This window comes from Schistocerca americana, chromosome 3 (genome assembly GCF_021461395.2).
Source record: "Schistocerca americana isolate TAMUIC-IGC-003095 chromosome 3, iqSchAmer2.1, whole genome shotgun sequence".
In the NCBI taxonomy this organism is placed as follows: domain Eukaryota; kingdom Metazoa; phylum Arthropoda; class Insecta; order Orthoptera; family Acrididae; genus Schistocerca; species Schistocerca americana.
The window spans coordinates 168,738,278-168,753,600 of NC_060121.1; the positions used below are offsets into that span (position 1 = coordinate 168,738,278).

General features: G+C 42.1%; 1 protein-coding gene across 1 annotated transcript in view; it reads left to right on the forward strand.

Moving 5' to 3' along the window:
- LOC124605947 overlaps positions 1 to 13,559 on the forward strand; it is a gene marked incomplete at its 3' end in the record, with an annotated part of 49,772 nt that extends 36,213 nt beyond the window's left edge. The window contains exon 5 of the mRNA XM_047137907.1: positions 13,374 to 13,559. Coding sequence (XP_046993863.1) covers positions 13,374 to 13,559 — 186 coding nt within the window. The remainder of the gene's footprint in view (positions 1 to 13,373) is intronic.
- Between the last annotated feature and the right edge of the window lie 1,764 nt (positions 13,560 to 15,323).

The following is a 15,323-nucleotide window of genomic DNA, read 5'->3' on the forward strand; positions in this document are numbered from 1 at the left end:
GCATAGTGCAGATGCACACATACCGTCGCAGTATCAGTTTAAAGATGGCCTCTCCACTTGCTACTTTGCACCAAGGGAGAACAGCGTTCTGTTATTCGGTTTTTGCGTAGTGAAGGTGTGAAGCCTATTGAAATTCATCGACGAATGAAGGTTCAGTACGGTGATGCATGTTTGTCACAGCAGCAAGTCTACGAATGAAGTAGGAAGTTCGCAAATGGTGTGACTTCAGTGGAAGATGCTCCTCGTCCAGGTCGGGCACAACGAGTTGTGACTCCATAGAACATTTCCGCAGTTGAAACCATAGTGAAGGAAAACCGCAGAGTGACGCTGAATGACATTGTAGCATGTTTACTGATTAGTCGTGGGTCGGCACACCACATTGTGCATCATGTGCTCCAGTTTCACAAAGTGTCTGCAAGATGGGTGCTGGCTCCTGAAATGAGAGAACGACGTGTTGATGCTTGTGAAGAACTTCTTCGGCGCTAATCGTTACTGGGGACGAAATCTGGGTTCACTTCCACCAACCGGAAACGAGGAGAGCGAGCAAGGAGTGGCGCCACTCCTCATCACCAAAACCAAAGAAGTTTCGAACAAAACCATCGGCAGGGAAGGTTATGCTGACTCTCTTTTGGGACGAAAAAAGAGCATTACACGTCTAGAGGGTCCACTGCCACCAGTGCATCATACACAGATCTCCTAAAAACTCATCTGCTCTCTGCAATCAAATCTAAGCAGCGTGGATTGCTGTCAGCAGGTGTCCTTTTGCAACATGACAATGCAAGGCCCCACACTGCTCCAACAACAGTTGCAACAATCACATACCTGCGTTCTTAGTGTCTTCCTCATCCACCACACTCACCAAACCTTGCCCCAAACGATTTCCATATCTTTGGACCACTCAAAGACGCAATGGGAGGAAAGAAGTTCCGTTCTGATGAAGAGGTACGCCATGCGGTGCATGAGTGGTTGCGCGGACTACCAAAACATTGTTTTCTAAGGGAATTTATGCACTTCGTAAGCGCTGGAGGACTTGCATTGACCGTGATGAAGATTATGTTTAAAAGTGATACAGCTTTGTACCACTTCTGCACAATACATTATATTTTAAAAAATATTTAATGTTTCCGTTTGACACACCCTCGTACAAGCAGAACAGAAAAATAAAGAAACAATTGCATCACATGTGCTGAAGTAATGGTAATAATAATAATAATAATAATAATAATAACAATAATAATAATAACAATAATAATAATAATAAACTCCGTGGAGGCCCGGGAAAAGAATAGGCCTTCGGTATGTTCTGCCAGTCGTAAAAGGCGACGAAAAGAACAAACCACTAATAGGGCTAACCCCCCTTTTAATGTGATTAGTTGGTTCTGGACAGAACTAATGAAGCCTCGGACAAGCGCTGTCATGGTCAGGGACAACGCTTGAACCCTATGCCCGTCCACAATGGTAACGACACTGCTAGCCACACGGAAAATGATTTAAATCCAAATAGAGCTGTTTTGCAGGATATGCTTCCTGTAACCACTCTAGAAGGAAAACAAAGACAGAGGATGAGGTGGTCAGATGAAGTTAACCGACACCTCATGTTCTGTTATTACCAAGCAACAAACTTAGGAACAAACACAACCGGATACAGATCACAAGTATACACAACATTTATTACCAGATACCCAGAATTAAAATTTTTAACAGAACAACGACTAGCTGATCAGATCCGTGTAATAATCAAAAATAACAAGATACCACAGTCAGAATTAGAAAACATCAAACAACAAGTACAACAAATACTAGAACAAAATAATGTGCAATCAGAATAAGAAGAAAATACAGTAATGGACTCAAACATCTCAGAGCAAACAAACAAAGAACAACACGCATCAATTAAACAATCAGAGGAAAACGAAATCTTAAGACAGCCACCAGAACAAGCAAAAATAGAACATGAAGTGACACACATGTTATATATAGAAGAAAAATTTTACCTGACATATGTAGAATACAAAGACACAAATACAGACATTACACCATTCTTGCATAGACCACCAAATAACCCACATATCGAAACAACAATAACAACTATCAACACAATCATACACAACAAAATAAATGGAAATACAACTATGGACGTGTTACAACTGCTGATTTCTATAGGAGCACTCACTACACTAAATATACACACTAGGCAGAGATCAGAACCAACCAAGACGCAGAAGAAACCCACAAAACCAGCATGGCAACACAGGCTACAGATCAGAATAGAAAAACTGAGAAAAGACATCAGACAGCTAACACAATTTATAAGAAATGAAATATCAGAAAAAAAACCAAAAAGGTTAGGAAAAATCTCACAACAAGAAGCGATAGAGCAGATAGACGAAAAGAAGCAGAAATTACAAGCATTGGCCAAACGACTTAGAAGATACAAAAAAAAATGAAAATAGAAGGAAACAAAACCAAACATTCAACACAAACCAAATGAAATTTTACCAGACAATAGATAATACACACATTGAAATAGACAATCCACCAAACATAACAGACATGGAACACTTCTGGAGCAACATATGGTCAAACCCGGTACAGCATAACAGGCATGCACGGTGGATACAAGCAGAAACAGACACATACAAGGGGATACCACAAATGCCTGATGTGATAATTTTGCAACATGAAGTCACCCAAGCAATTAATTCTACTCACAATTGGAAAGCCCCTGGAAAAGATAAAATAGGAAATTTCTGGCTAAAGAAGTTCACCTCAACACATTCACATCTAACTAAATTATTTAACAGTTACATTGCAGACCCATACACATTCCCTGATACACTTACACATGGAATAACTTATCTGAAACCTAAAGATCAAGCAGACACAGCAAACCCAGCTAAATATCGCCCCATAACATGCCTACCAACAATATACAAAATATTAATTTCAGTCATTACACAGAAATTAATGACACACACATCACAGAACAAAATTATAAATGAAGAACAAAAAGGCTGTTGCAAAGGAGCACGAGGATGTAAAGAGCAACTGATAATAGATGCAGAGGTGACATATCAAGCTAAAACTAAACCAAGGTCGCTACATTACGCATACATTGATTACCAAAAAGCTTTTGATAGTGTACCCCACTCATGGTTACTACAAATATTGGAAATATACAAAGTAGATCCTAAATTGATACAGTTCCTAAACACAGTAATGAAAAATTGGAAAACCACACTTAACATCCAAACAAATTCAAATAATATCACATCACAGCCAATACAGATTAAGCGTGGAATATGCCAAGGAGACTCATTAAGTCCTTTCTGGTTCTGCCTTGCACTGAACCCACTATCCAACATGCAAAATAATACAAATTATGGATACAATATTACTCAAACACACCAACAAAAAATCACACATTTGCTATACATGGATGATCTAGCAGAACTGGCAGCAACAAATCAGCAACTCAACCAATTACTAAAGATAACAGAACTATTCAGTAATGATATAAATATGGCTTTTGGAACAGACAAATGTAAGAAAAATGCCATAGTCAAGGGAAAACACACTAAACAAGAAGATTACATATTGGATAACCACAGCGACTGCATAGAAGCGATGGAAAAAACAGATGCCTATAAATATCTACGATACAGACAAAAAATAGGAATAGATAATACAAATATTAAGGAAGAACTAAAAGAAAAATATAGACAAAGACTAACAAAAATACTGAAAACAGAATTGACAGCATGAAACAAGGCAAAAGCAATAAATACTTATGCCATGCCAATATTGACCTACTCATTTGGAGTAGTGAAATGGAGTAACACAGACCTAGAAGCACTCAATACACTTACACGATCACAATACCACAAATATAGAATACATCACATACATTCAGCAACAGAAAGATTCACATTAAGAAGAAAGGAAGGAGGAAGGGGATTTATTGACCTAAAAAACCTACATTATGGACAGGCAGACAATTTAAGAAAATTCTTTATAGAACGAGCAGAAACTAGCAAAATACACAAAGCAATCACTCATATAAATACACCGGCAACACCACTACAATTTCATAACCACCTCTACAACCCTTTAGATCACATAACATCAACAGATACGAAGAAAGTAAATTGGAAAAAGAAAACACTACATGGCAAGCACCCATATCATCTAACACAGCCACACATAGATCAAGACGCATCCAACACATGGCTAAGAAAAGGGAATATATACACTAAGACGGAAGGATTCATGATTGCAGTACAGTATCAAACAATAAACACCAGAAATTACAGTAAGCATATTATTAAAGATCCCAATACCACAACAGATAAATGCAGACTTTGTAAATAACAAATAGAAACAGTAGATCACATCACAAGCGGATGTACAATACTAGCAAATACAGAATACCCCAGAAGACATGACAATGCAGCAAAAATAATACATCAACAACTTGCCATACAACATAAACTAATAAAACAACACGTTCCCACATACAAGTATGCACCACAAAATGTACTGGAGAATGATGAATACAAATTATACTGGAACAGAACCATTATAACAGATAAAACAACACCACATAACAAACCTGACATCATACTCACCAATAAAAAGAAGAAATTAACACAACTAATCGAAATATCCATACCAAATACAACAAATATACAGAAGAAAACAGGAGAAAAAATTGAAAAATACATCCAACTGGCTGAGGAAGTCAAGGACATGTGGCATCAGGAAAAAGTGGACATTATACCAATTATACTATCAACTACTGAAGTCATACCACACAATATCCACCAGTACATCAATGCAATACAGCTACATCCAAACTTTTATATGTACAACTACAGAAATCCGTAATTATTGATACATGTTCAATTACCCGAAAGTTCCTAAATGCACCATAACTTATACCGTACAGTTAAAAGGAAGTGACGCTTCATCAAGGTCCGCGTCACCTTCCATTTTTAACCAGACTTAACATCTGAGAAAGTAAAGAAGTAATAATAATAATAATAACAATAATAATAATAATAAACAAAATAATAAGATCAGTTACAAGTACATAATGTTCAGAAAGGAGTACAAGCGAGACCAAACGCACAGACACACACATACAGCGAAATTCATTCAAGTACAAAGGCTTCACAATAATGGTTCCATATGAAGAAGTGCTTGAAACAAATTACATATAACAGTTTTACGCGTAAACAATTTTAAAAAAGTAGTTATCAGTGAGGTTTGAAGGCTGGACCTTCGGTGCAACGACATCACGAGCTACCGACTCACCCAAGCGCAATCTACGAACAGTTGTTCACAGATAATCTATTCCTGTGCTCCGTAGCTCTGCTGTTACTTTTAATTGCAGCCTAGGCATCTTCTACTGGATGACAGCACATAACACGAACCGGATCGGTGTAGTGCTTGATACTCTACCGACATACAACGTTTGGTACCAAAATGTTCAAATGTGTGTGAAATCTTATGGGACTTACCTGCTAAGGTCATCAGTCCCTAAGCTTACACACTACTTAACCTAAATTATCCTAAGGACAAACACACACATCCATGCCCGAGGGAGGACTCGAACCTCCGCCGTGACCAGCCGCACAGCCCTGACTGCAGTGCCTTAGACCGCTCGGCTAATCCCACGCGGCGTTTGGTACCGATCTGAGTGTCTGACATCTGGAGGTTTGGGTGTAAGACCACAATTTTCATGAAATGTGCGGCGTGCACTACGAATTTGTATTCTTGTTGCTTTTGCGACGAATACCACCCGGATTCCTGTTCTAACACAGCGAGCGATCCAGACAATAGCGAGTAAGACGACAGTGTAATCTATTCTGTAAGAAACGGAATACAAGACCGAGGTAGGTGGCGCAGTGGTTGGCACACTGGGCCGGCATTCAGAAGGACGATGGCTGAAGCCCGACCATCCAGATTTAGGTCTCCGCTTCAGCCAAACGCCGAGCTGTTTTCTTTGAAAGGGCATGGCCGAATCCTTTTTCTATCCTTCCCTTATCTGGTGGACCGTTGACCTCGCTGTTTGGCCCCCTCCTCCAAATCAACCAACCAACCGGAATACAAATTTGAAGATGATTCATTTATTAATGAGAGTACTGTAGCGGAAACGGTTATTTTTGAATAATTCTCGAAGACACATACTTTCTAATCATATTGTGTAAGTTGAAATTTTTGAAAAATATACAGGGGCGGAACCTACCCCGTATCGTGAGCGTGGCAGGCGTAACCACAGTCCATGCGCCGAGCTTACTTTGTCGGACCAGCGCGAACGATGTAGATATATGAGGTACGCATAAAACTTCAACATCGATTTTCTCGGAAGCTAGGGGCCGAGCATGAGATGCCCCTACCGAAGTACTGTGGTCAGGTTTCTCTACAACGTACGTAAGACTCACTGCGGAGAGACTTTTTGAACATCCCGTATAGTAAGAACATCAAGTGTATCATAAGGATGTTTAAGAATGATATGTATGTCAACGATGTGGCTATTTTGTTTAAATTTGATGTAGATGACAGCTCACGAACACCCGTGATGTTTCTTTCTACCAGTACTAATTCGGTGTGAATGATATACTTGTTCAGCTTTACTTTTTGAGGTGATAACGAAAACTGTACGACTACCCCTCGTAATGAAATACCTTAAAGAGAGGAAAACATGCTGATTGGTATCGGCAAAGTGTTTATGCACCTGATACACCTCTCGAGACAGGTTGAGGCACTCCAGAGATGTGCTCACGAAAGTGGTGCGTTTTGCCTCTGAGTTTGCTGTACTTTCTAAGGGACATTGTTGGCATCAGCGACTGTATACTATATGACAATATTTAAGACTGATAACATCGCCTACAGTACCAATAAATTATCATTTTCCAAAAGAGGAAAGCACAACCAGGTGCATACAATGTCCGCTTAAGTCACCTTATAGAAGTATGGATATTCAGTACAGCTGAAGATGTGACTGGTCTTGAAATCGTGCTGCGTTTTCCTTTTCCGAAAAATAAAAATTTATTGCAACTGCAGCAGATGTTATAAATTATGAATAACATACGATAAGAAAAACAGCAACACGAAGGGAATTATCCGAGTAGGATGGAAATCGATAAATGCGGTGCACGTATCCAGAAAGGCAACTAATTAGATGACTTAGTCAAGAGAAGAAGCATAAAAAATTGAGCATGTCAATAAGGCGTTGGCCACCTATGGCCCTTGTTCTGGCAATTATTTGGCATGACTGACAGAGTGCTGGATGTCCTCGCCAGAGATATCGTGCAAATTCTATCCAATTGGCATGTTAGATTGTCAAAACCCGGATATGGGTAGAGGACCATGCCTATAATACTGTCAGCGTTCTCAGTAGCGAAGAGATCCGGGAACCTTGCAGGACAAGGTAGGGTTTGGCAAGCACTAAGACAAGCACGAGAAAATCTCCTCGTGTGCGGGCGAGCATTATCTTGCTGAAACGTGAACCCGCGGTGACTTGCCATGAAGGGCAACAAAACAGAGCGTAGAATATCGTTGACGTTCCGCTGTGCTGGAAGACTGCCGCGGCTGACACTCAAAGAGGTCCTGCTATGAAAAGAAATGGCATCCCAGATCACCACTCCTGGTTATCAGGTCGTACGGCGGGCTCTACCTTGCCAAGTTCTACACTGACCAGCAAGACCGATGGGTCTCTCCCCAATTCAGCACGTTTAGAGTATTTTCGGCAGGGTCCTCAGTATTTCGAGAATTTACGATTTAAAGCCCCAGTTAGACAGAATTTGCCACGATATCCCTCAGGAGGGCATCCAACAAGTGTATCAATCAGTCCAAGTCGAGTAACAGCTTGAATAGGTGCCGAACGTGGACCAACTCGTTTTCAATTTCTTCAATTTGTGAAACTCTGAAACGCCCTGCTAAACCCGCAAGACAGGACAAATAGTAGGAATTGTGGAAGGGGGCCAGAATGAGCGACTGTCAGCTAAACTCCCAACATAACACTTTATTTAGTTGTCCAAACATTACTGCGCAACTTCTAAGTTTCACTACCGACAGAAAACGTCTTTCATTCTAAAACGGCTGAAGGCCCATGAATTAAATACAACTGCTATAACAATAGTAATAATTATTGTTATTATTATTATTATTATTATTATTATTATTATTATTATTATTTTTAGACAGAAGGCTGTAGGCTTTAACCTTAAATAGTGTTTAAGGCCAAGCGATGTAAGACTTAACTTATCAGATAGATTACAATTTTAAAAGCGGCTGAAGGCCCATAAATTTAAAACAACGTAACTACAGTAACCTTTCAATAGGCAGAAGGCCCAAGCTTTATGACCAATAAGAAACCTTACTTCAAACGGCTGAAGGCCTTTGTTTTAAAAAAAACTGCAACCAATTTTCCAAGGCAGAAGGCCCAAAGCTTTCAACCTTAAATAGTATTTAAGCCCAAATGATGTCGGACTTGATAAGTAAGAATCCAAAATTTTGAAGCGGCTGAAGGCCAATCATTTTAAGAACAACACAACTACAATAAATTTTCAACAGGCAGAAGGCTCACAGCTTTATCTTCCAAAAGATAATACTTGATATGTAAGATCCTTAAAACGTAAAGTGGCTGAAGGCCGATGCTTTTAAAAACAATACAATGAATTTTCAACGTTCAGAAGGCCCAAGCTTTATCTTCAGACAAAGTAAGACTTGCCCAATTTAGAAAAACTTACTTTTAAAACGACTGGAGGCCTTTAATTTTAAAAACACAATTACAAGCATACAAATTCCAATCATCGGCTATGAGCCATTAAAAATATACAGTTAAAAGCCAACAAGAAAGGCAATATAGCCAACGACGCTCAGAGGTTTCCAAGGGGCTCAGTCTGCCCTTGAAATCTTAATGTTCGCTTAGGTGAGACAAGATGTCGGCCCAACTATACTCGATCAGCCGGCAACACAACCAAGAGACAGTCAGGGACCCACCGACAAGACGACTTGCTAACCACCGACCAGTATACGAGAATTCCAAAGCCAAAACATTACAGTCATAGCTGCCCACAACCAAACATACATTAAGCTGTCAAAAAACTACATACCATGTTGGACAGCGACAACAGGTGAGGAAAGGACACTGCCTGAATTTACGTCAGTTACTCAGCGACCAGGGCAGGTGCCGGAACACTAACGGCACAAAATTCCGCTGGTGCACTTTATTGGTCGGTTTGAAATTCAAGTGCACCACGCGGCGGCTAACTCTTCACCAACTCGAACACTCGCTGTTGCTCCGAGAAATACCGCCAACGCCGAACCACCAACGAATGGGACAACGTGAACAGACGTGGCTTCGGTAATTTAATCACCACTCAACTTTCATGTCCTGGGTCGGTGAGCCACGAGCCTCGTAGTACTCGGAACAGCCCCCATACACTCCGACACTGCTTAGAGAACGCCAGCGGGCCCGGCAGACTGCGCCGCGCGGAGACTTGCTTGCTGATCCGCTCCAACCGACCGACTCACTGCCAGCATGCCGTCAACATTTAAAACAAGTTGTCAGTGGAAATGACACACACAGTTTGACAAACACTTGCACAAAGACTTGAACGGCACTCAGCGGTGGCTGTGCAATCACGAAGACAAATCGGAAGTAATAGCAGTGCAGCAAAGATAACACGTGAGGGCTATATCGATAGACGCTGCTACCGCTGCCGACAGGCAGACAAAGCAGCAACTCATTGACAACAGAAATTGAAACTAACATAACCAGGCGGCAACACGAAAAAGCAGGATGTAAAATAAGACATGGCACGAGCGCGAGCCACGCACGGCTCATTTAATGAATCATCAAATTTTTTCTGAAGCTGTAATCATTTTTCTCTGCATGTTCAGTCGTGGACAAAACGAGCGAGACCCCTCGCCTTTTCGTTATGCTGATCCGCACAGCTTTGAAGTCTGCTACACAGCATAACAGGCAAGGCGACGAAGTGCTACCAACATACTATGCAAGTTCGCTCAGCGGATGTGCTAAGACAGCTAGCACTAGAGAAACTCGCGCTTCGAAGACGCCACAGCATCGTGTCTGCCACCACTTCGTGGGAAACGAAGTACCTCAAGTATTAGCCAATGTGTTGTATTCACATATCTGTGTCTATGACTTGGATCCAAAGTGTGGTTATGAATAGTAGGTATGCTCAAATTGTGAATCTAACATCATGAATAAAGACAAGGGGAAATGACTTAGGCGTCCTTCCTCTTCCGTAACATCAAATATATTTTAATTATTCTTTCTCAAATGAACTGCGCAGAAAGTCATTCACCAGAAGTGAATAACTTTTTAGTATCACCAGATGATATTAACAGCTTGCCGGCGCGGGTTAGCCGTGCGCTCAACGGCGTCGTATGGCAGACCGAGCGGCTCCTTGCGCCGTCAGTTCGAATCCTTCCCCGGGCATGGGTGTGTGTTAGGTTAGGTAGGTTTAAGTAGTTCTAGGCCTAGGGGACTGATGACCTAAGCAGTTTGGTCGCATAGTTGTTATATCAATTTTTTAACCTTCCCCGTAAATTTTCTTTACATAAACGGGCGTATCTTTAGATTGCGTTACATAGTTCACTTTTACACCACCAGGGGACCGTATACCGTAGGAAGTGCGATACATTTCCGCTTATTATGTCCACCTGTATTCGAGGTAGACGGGTTTTAAGGGTTGGGTAGACAGACCAAAAAAATGGTTCAAATGGCTCTGAGCACTAGGGGACTTAACATCTATGGTCATCAGTCCCCTAGAACTTAGAACTACTTAAACCTAACTAACCTAAGGACAGCACACAACACCCAGTCATCACGAGGCAGAGAAAGTAGACAGAGAGACGGTCAAGAAAGTGAGACTAGTAGGGTTCCATTTTTACCGATTTACGTGACGAAATCCTAACAACGAAAATAGCTAACACAGTTACTGAAGATGAGGGCCGCATAATAATTTCCCCTATTGTTTATTCGAAATGTTCTAGTTGCAGTCGATACATCAGCATATTAATCGTAGCTACCTTTCGATCCAAATCACGTTTACAGGAATGCAAATAAAATCCATTTGCCTATACACGTGGTAATTCAGATCCCATTGTTAATGCCACCGCGAGCATTCCCATTGCTAGCTACCTTAAGGAACACTTCGGCTAATCAACGTTTCCAAGCTGTGGCACGTCTAATGGAGAATTCGAAACATTGTAGAATACGTTTGACAGGTACGTCGCCGTTTATTTCCTGAGTGGTGCAGAATTATCCTATTAAATGTACTCGTTAGTAACAGTTTTTTGTTAGCCGGCCGGTGTGACCTTGGGGTTCTAGGCGCTTCAGTCTGGAACCGCGTGACCACTACGGTCGCAGGTTCGAATCCTGCCTCGGGCATGGATGTGTGTGACGACCTTAGGTTAGTTAGGTTTAAGTAGTTCTAAGTTCTAGGGAACTGATGACCTCAGACGTTACGTCCCATAGTGCTCAGAGCCATTTGAACCATTTTTTTTGTTATTTCGATAAACATCCGAATAATTGTCACATAAGCGGTGACATAAAGGTAGACAATTCATGTTTTTAGTGGTGGTGGCGGTGGTTAGTGTTTAACGTCCCGTCGACAACGAGGTCATTAGAGACGGGGCGCAAGCTCGGGTTAGGGAAGGTTCAAATGGCTCTGAGCACTATGGGACTCAACTGCTGAGGTCATAAGTCCCCTAGAACTTAGAACTACTTAAACCTAACTAACCTAGGGACAACACACACATCCATGCCCGAGGCAGGATTCGAACCTGCGACCGTAGCGGTCGCGCGGTTCCAGACTGTAGCGCCAGAACCGCTCGGCCACCAGCGGCCGGCGGTTAGGGAAGGATTGGGAAGGAAATCGGCCGTGCCCTTTCAAAGGAACCATCCCGGAATTTGCCTGAAACGACCTTGGTTTAATTTTAGCTTGATATGTCACCTCTGCAGCTATGAGTTGCTCTTTACATCCTCGTGCTCCTTTGCAACAGACTTTTTGTTCTTCATGTATAATTTTGTTCTGTGATGTATGTGTCATTAATTTCTGTGTAATGACTGAAATTAATATTTTGTATATTGTTGGTAGGCATGTTATGGGGCGATATTAAGCTGGGTTTGCTGTGTCTGCTTGATCTTTAGGTTTCAGATAAGTTATTCGATGTGTAAATCACGGAAAACCTAAACCAGGATGGTTGGAGACGGGAATGTTTTTGAGTCCAGAAAGTATTATGCAACAGATAATCCAGATCATTTTGTCATTTTCTTTGCGAAATTGCCGGCTTGTTCATGTCTGGGGTAATAATAGAGGGCTGTTTGCGTGGGTTGTCTGCTAGCATAGTGAAAGGTGTTTGCTACTGCAAGGGAGGTCTGGTTTGTTTTCAGTTCTAATCTCGATGGAGGCAGATAGACTATCAGTAAAACCATTTTAAGAAATTCTCGCACCCCCAATACGTTTTATTGCTACCTTTATTCAGTACCTGCGCCCTGTGGATGTCGATACGAAACTCTTGTAGAAGTTCATACTCATTACTGCCTACTCTTTCCGCTTCTGTCAATAATTGAATTGACTTAAGTGTGGCACTGAATGATCTTTAACTGTATTTCGTTACGAATCTTCACGCATTGCTAAATTTGAACACTTTCATGGTAGGTCAGGAACGGTAATCCAGTATGACTGGTCTGCAGGTTGAAGCAGTTCGTTTCGCTGCCGAATGGACATAATATTTTGCTAATTCGTAACGATCTGGGGTACTTTGTCATACTAAAACAGTTATGTTATCTCGATAAGCTGAAATTAATTTTCATTAGTACAGTTCATACTAATTAGCGTTTCTTCTTTCATTTATATCTTACATTTAGGTGTTGTGGTTACCACACTAATCAGCATTAATATAGTCTTACACATGACTGAAAACAGTGTGACAAATTTCGGATAGTTCGTCAATTTCACGCCTGTGCGTAGTATGTTGGCAGCACTTCGTCGCCTTGCCTGTTATGCTGTGTAGCAGACTTTAAAGCTGTGCGGATCAGCATAACGGAAAGGCGAGGGGTCTCGCTTGTTTTGTCCACGACTGTACATCACGTCTACCGATTTCCGACCCATGCAGATAATTCCTGATTGATGCGCCTTTCGTAGATTTTTTTTGTTTTTTTTCCGTAGAGTGTGTTTACTACAGGTGCGGATGTCCAGTCAAGAGAAACTTCTGTATTAGAGGATAAGTTGCATTCCTATCGCGTACAGTAATGGTCCACTACCATCACACAGGACGGCTCGCCTCTTCTCCCGCACCTGACTATGTGTTGTTTCCCTTTGCTACCACAGCACCGCTCGTTCTCCAAGTTCAACCTGAACTGCCTGGGCGAGGCAGGTTCGGGCGCTCCGCCGCTTCGGCCGCTGCTGCGCCCGCGGCAGAACTCTGTGTTCGTGGGCGGCTCGGGCTACATGCTGCCGCCACACCTGGGCCCCCCGCGGAAAGCCAAGTCGGCTGCCGACCTGCAGACGCTGGTGCTCGACGCGCCGCCGCACGCCGACCCCGACGCCGCCTCCGCCACCGCCTCCGCCTCCGGCCTGGCCGCCCCCGCCGTCGCCAGCGCCGCCGGCAGCACCTGCCGGCTCGACTCGTACCGCGTCACGCACGTCTGAGGCCTCCGCCTCCCTCTTCACTATCCACACTCAGCCGTCGAACTCTTCCTGTCGTCACACTTACTTCAACAAGTAGCTTCATCTCTACAGACTCTAATCGACAGATACTTCCACGGACTGCCAGACAGTCTGAACAACTCGCAGTCCTGGGAGCACACTCATCTATAAATATCTAATCATGTCGACATAATGAAGAAATTTCGTACTGTGTTATTTCTCTCTCAAGTGATCCTTCTCTTGAACGTAAATATTATTTTTGAGCTAATGGGAAGCTGTCAATAGGCCGCTATTGCTCTTGTGATTGCTACGTTTCATAGGTTTTTGGACAACATGGTTGTGGAGATGAAGCAGCGATTACTATGATTAATCAATTATTTAAAAACACTCTTAATCGCATTTATTATTATTATACCGCCAACCGGTTTCAACTCGATGTAGGGGTCATCTTCTGGGCGTTTACACCATTGGTCGACTGTTAGTGGTGTCACTCCAGGATAGTTTCCTGCAGATATGTTGACAGGAGTGACACCACCAGCAGTCGACCAATGGTGTAAACGCCCAGAAGATAACCCCTACGTCGGGTTGAAACCGGTTGGCTGTATAATAATAATAATAAATGCGATTAAGACTGTTTTTGAATAATTGCTACGTTTCCAGTATTAAACTGTGACTTTTATCCTCGCTGCGTCTTATCGATTCGAGCATCTGGATTCGACTAGGCGGCCAATCATTCATCCAAACTCAGCAGTAGTGCCAAAGTGAACGAAATTGTTGTCACTAGCTGCTATCCAGCCTGATAAGCTCGCCGTCGAGGAAACAATAGACTTTCCAAATGTGTAATCAAGCTGACGTACTGCAAATATTTCATATTATAGTTATTTTCTCTCTAATGCGATATCTATACTGACTGTTTAAGCTTGGAGTTCAGTGTCTGTAATCATTGCTTTCTCAAATTCGAGGTCCTGGTTGTATGTTATCAGCTCCCGAGCCTGGATTTTGCTTAGTAACGAGTCAATCACACTGTCTTAACAGCAACGGAAGTATAGTGTCTCGTCCGAAATATGTTGCTAGACAACACGAAAAGAACTGTGTGTTTCATCGTACTTATTAGTGAATTTCCGTGTGGAGGGACAATTTCAGATGCTCCTGTAACATTCACGTGTATATGGTGACCACACTCCAGAGGCGTGCCGTCAGCTTGAGCTGTTTGCTAAGTGACCTCAGGCAGTGGTCCTAAGTTGTTTACTAAGTGATCTCAGGCAGTGGTCCCACCATCCTTAATAAACCGTTACACAGGCACCTTGTTTCCGATTAGAACAAAAGCTGAATAGTGACAGTTCTGTCTTGTTATGGACTGCAATTTACAATTCTCATTTTCATTTATTTCTTCATTGGCACCAGTCATATGATCCGCTCTGGAACAACGCCGTACTTATTACAATTTCTACCTAAATAGTGCATGTGTATTGCGCTGCTGGACGGTTTCTGTCATCTAAGCACCTTCCTGTAAGACAATTAATTTCCCATCCTGTCAGTTTAATAGACATCCTGTGAGTTTAATACGTAAAGCGTGTCACAGTAAATATGAGCGACAACAACATTTCATATGCGTCAGCGCTTTAAAATAAC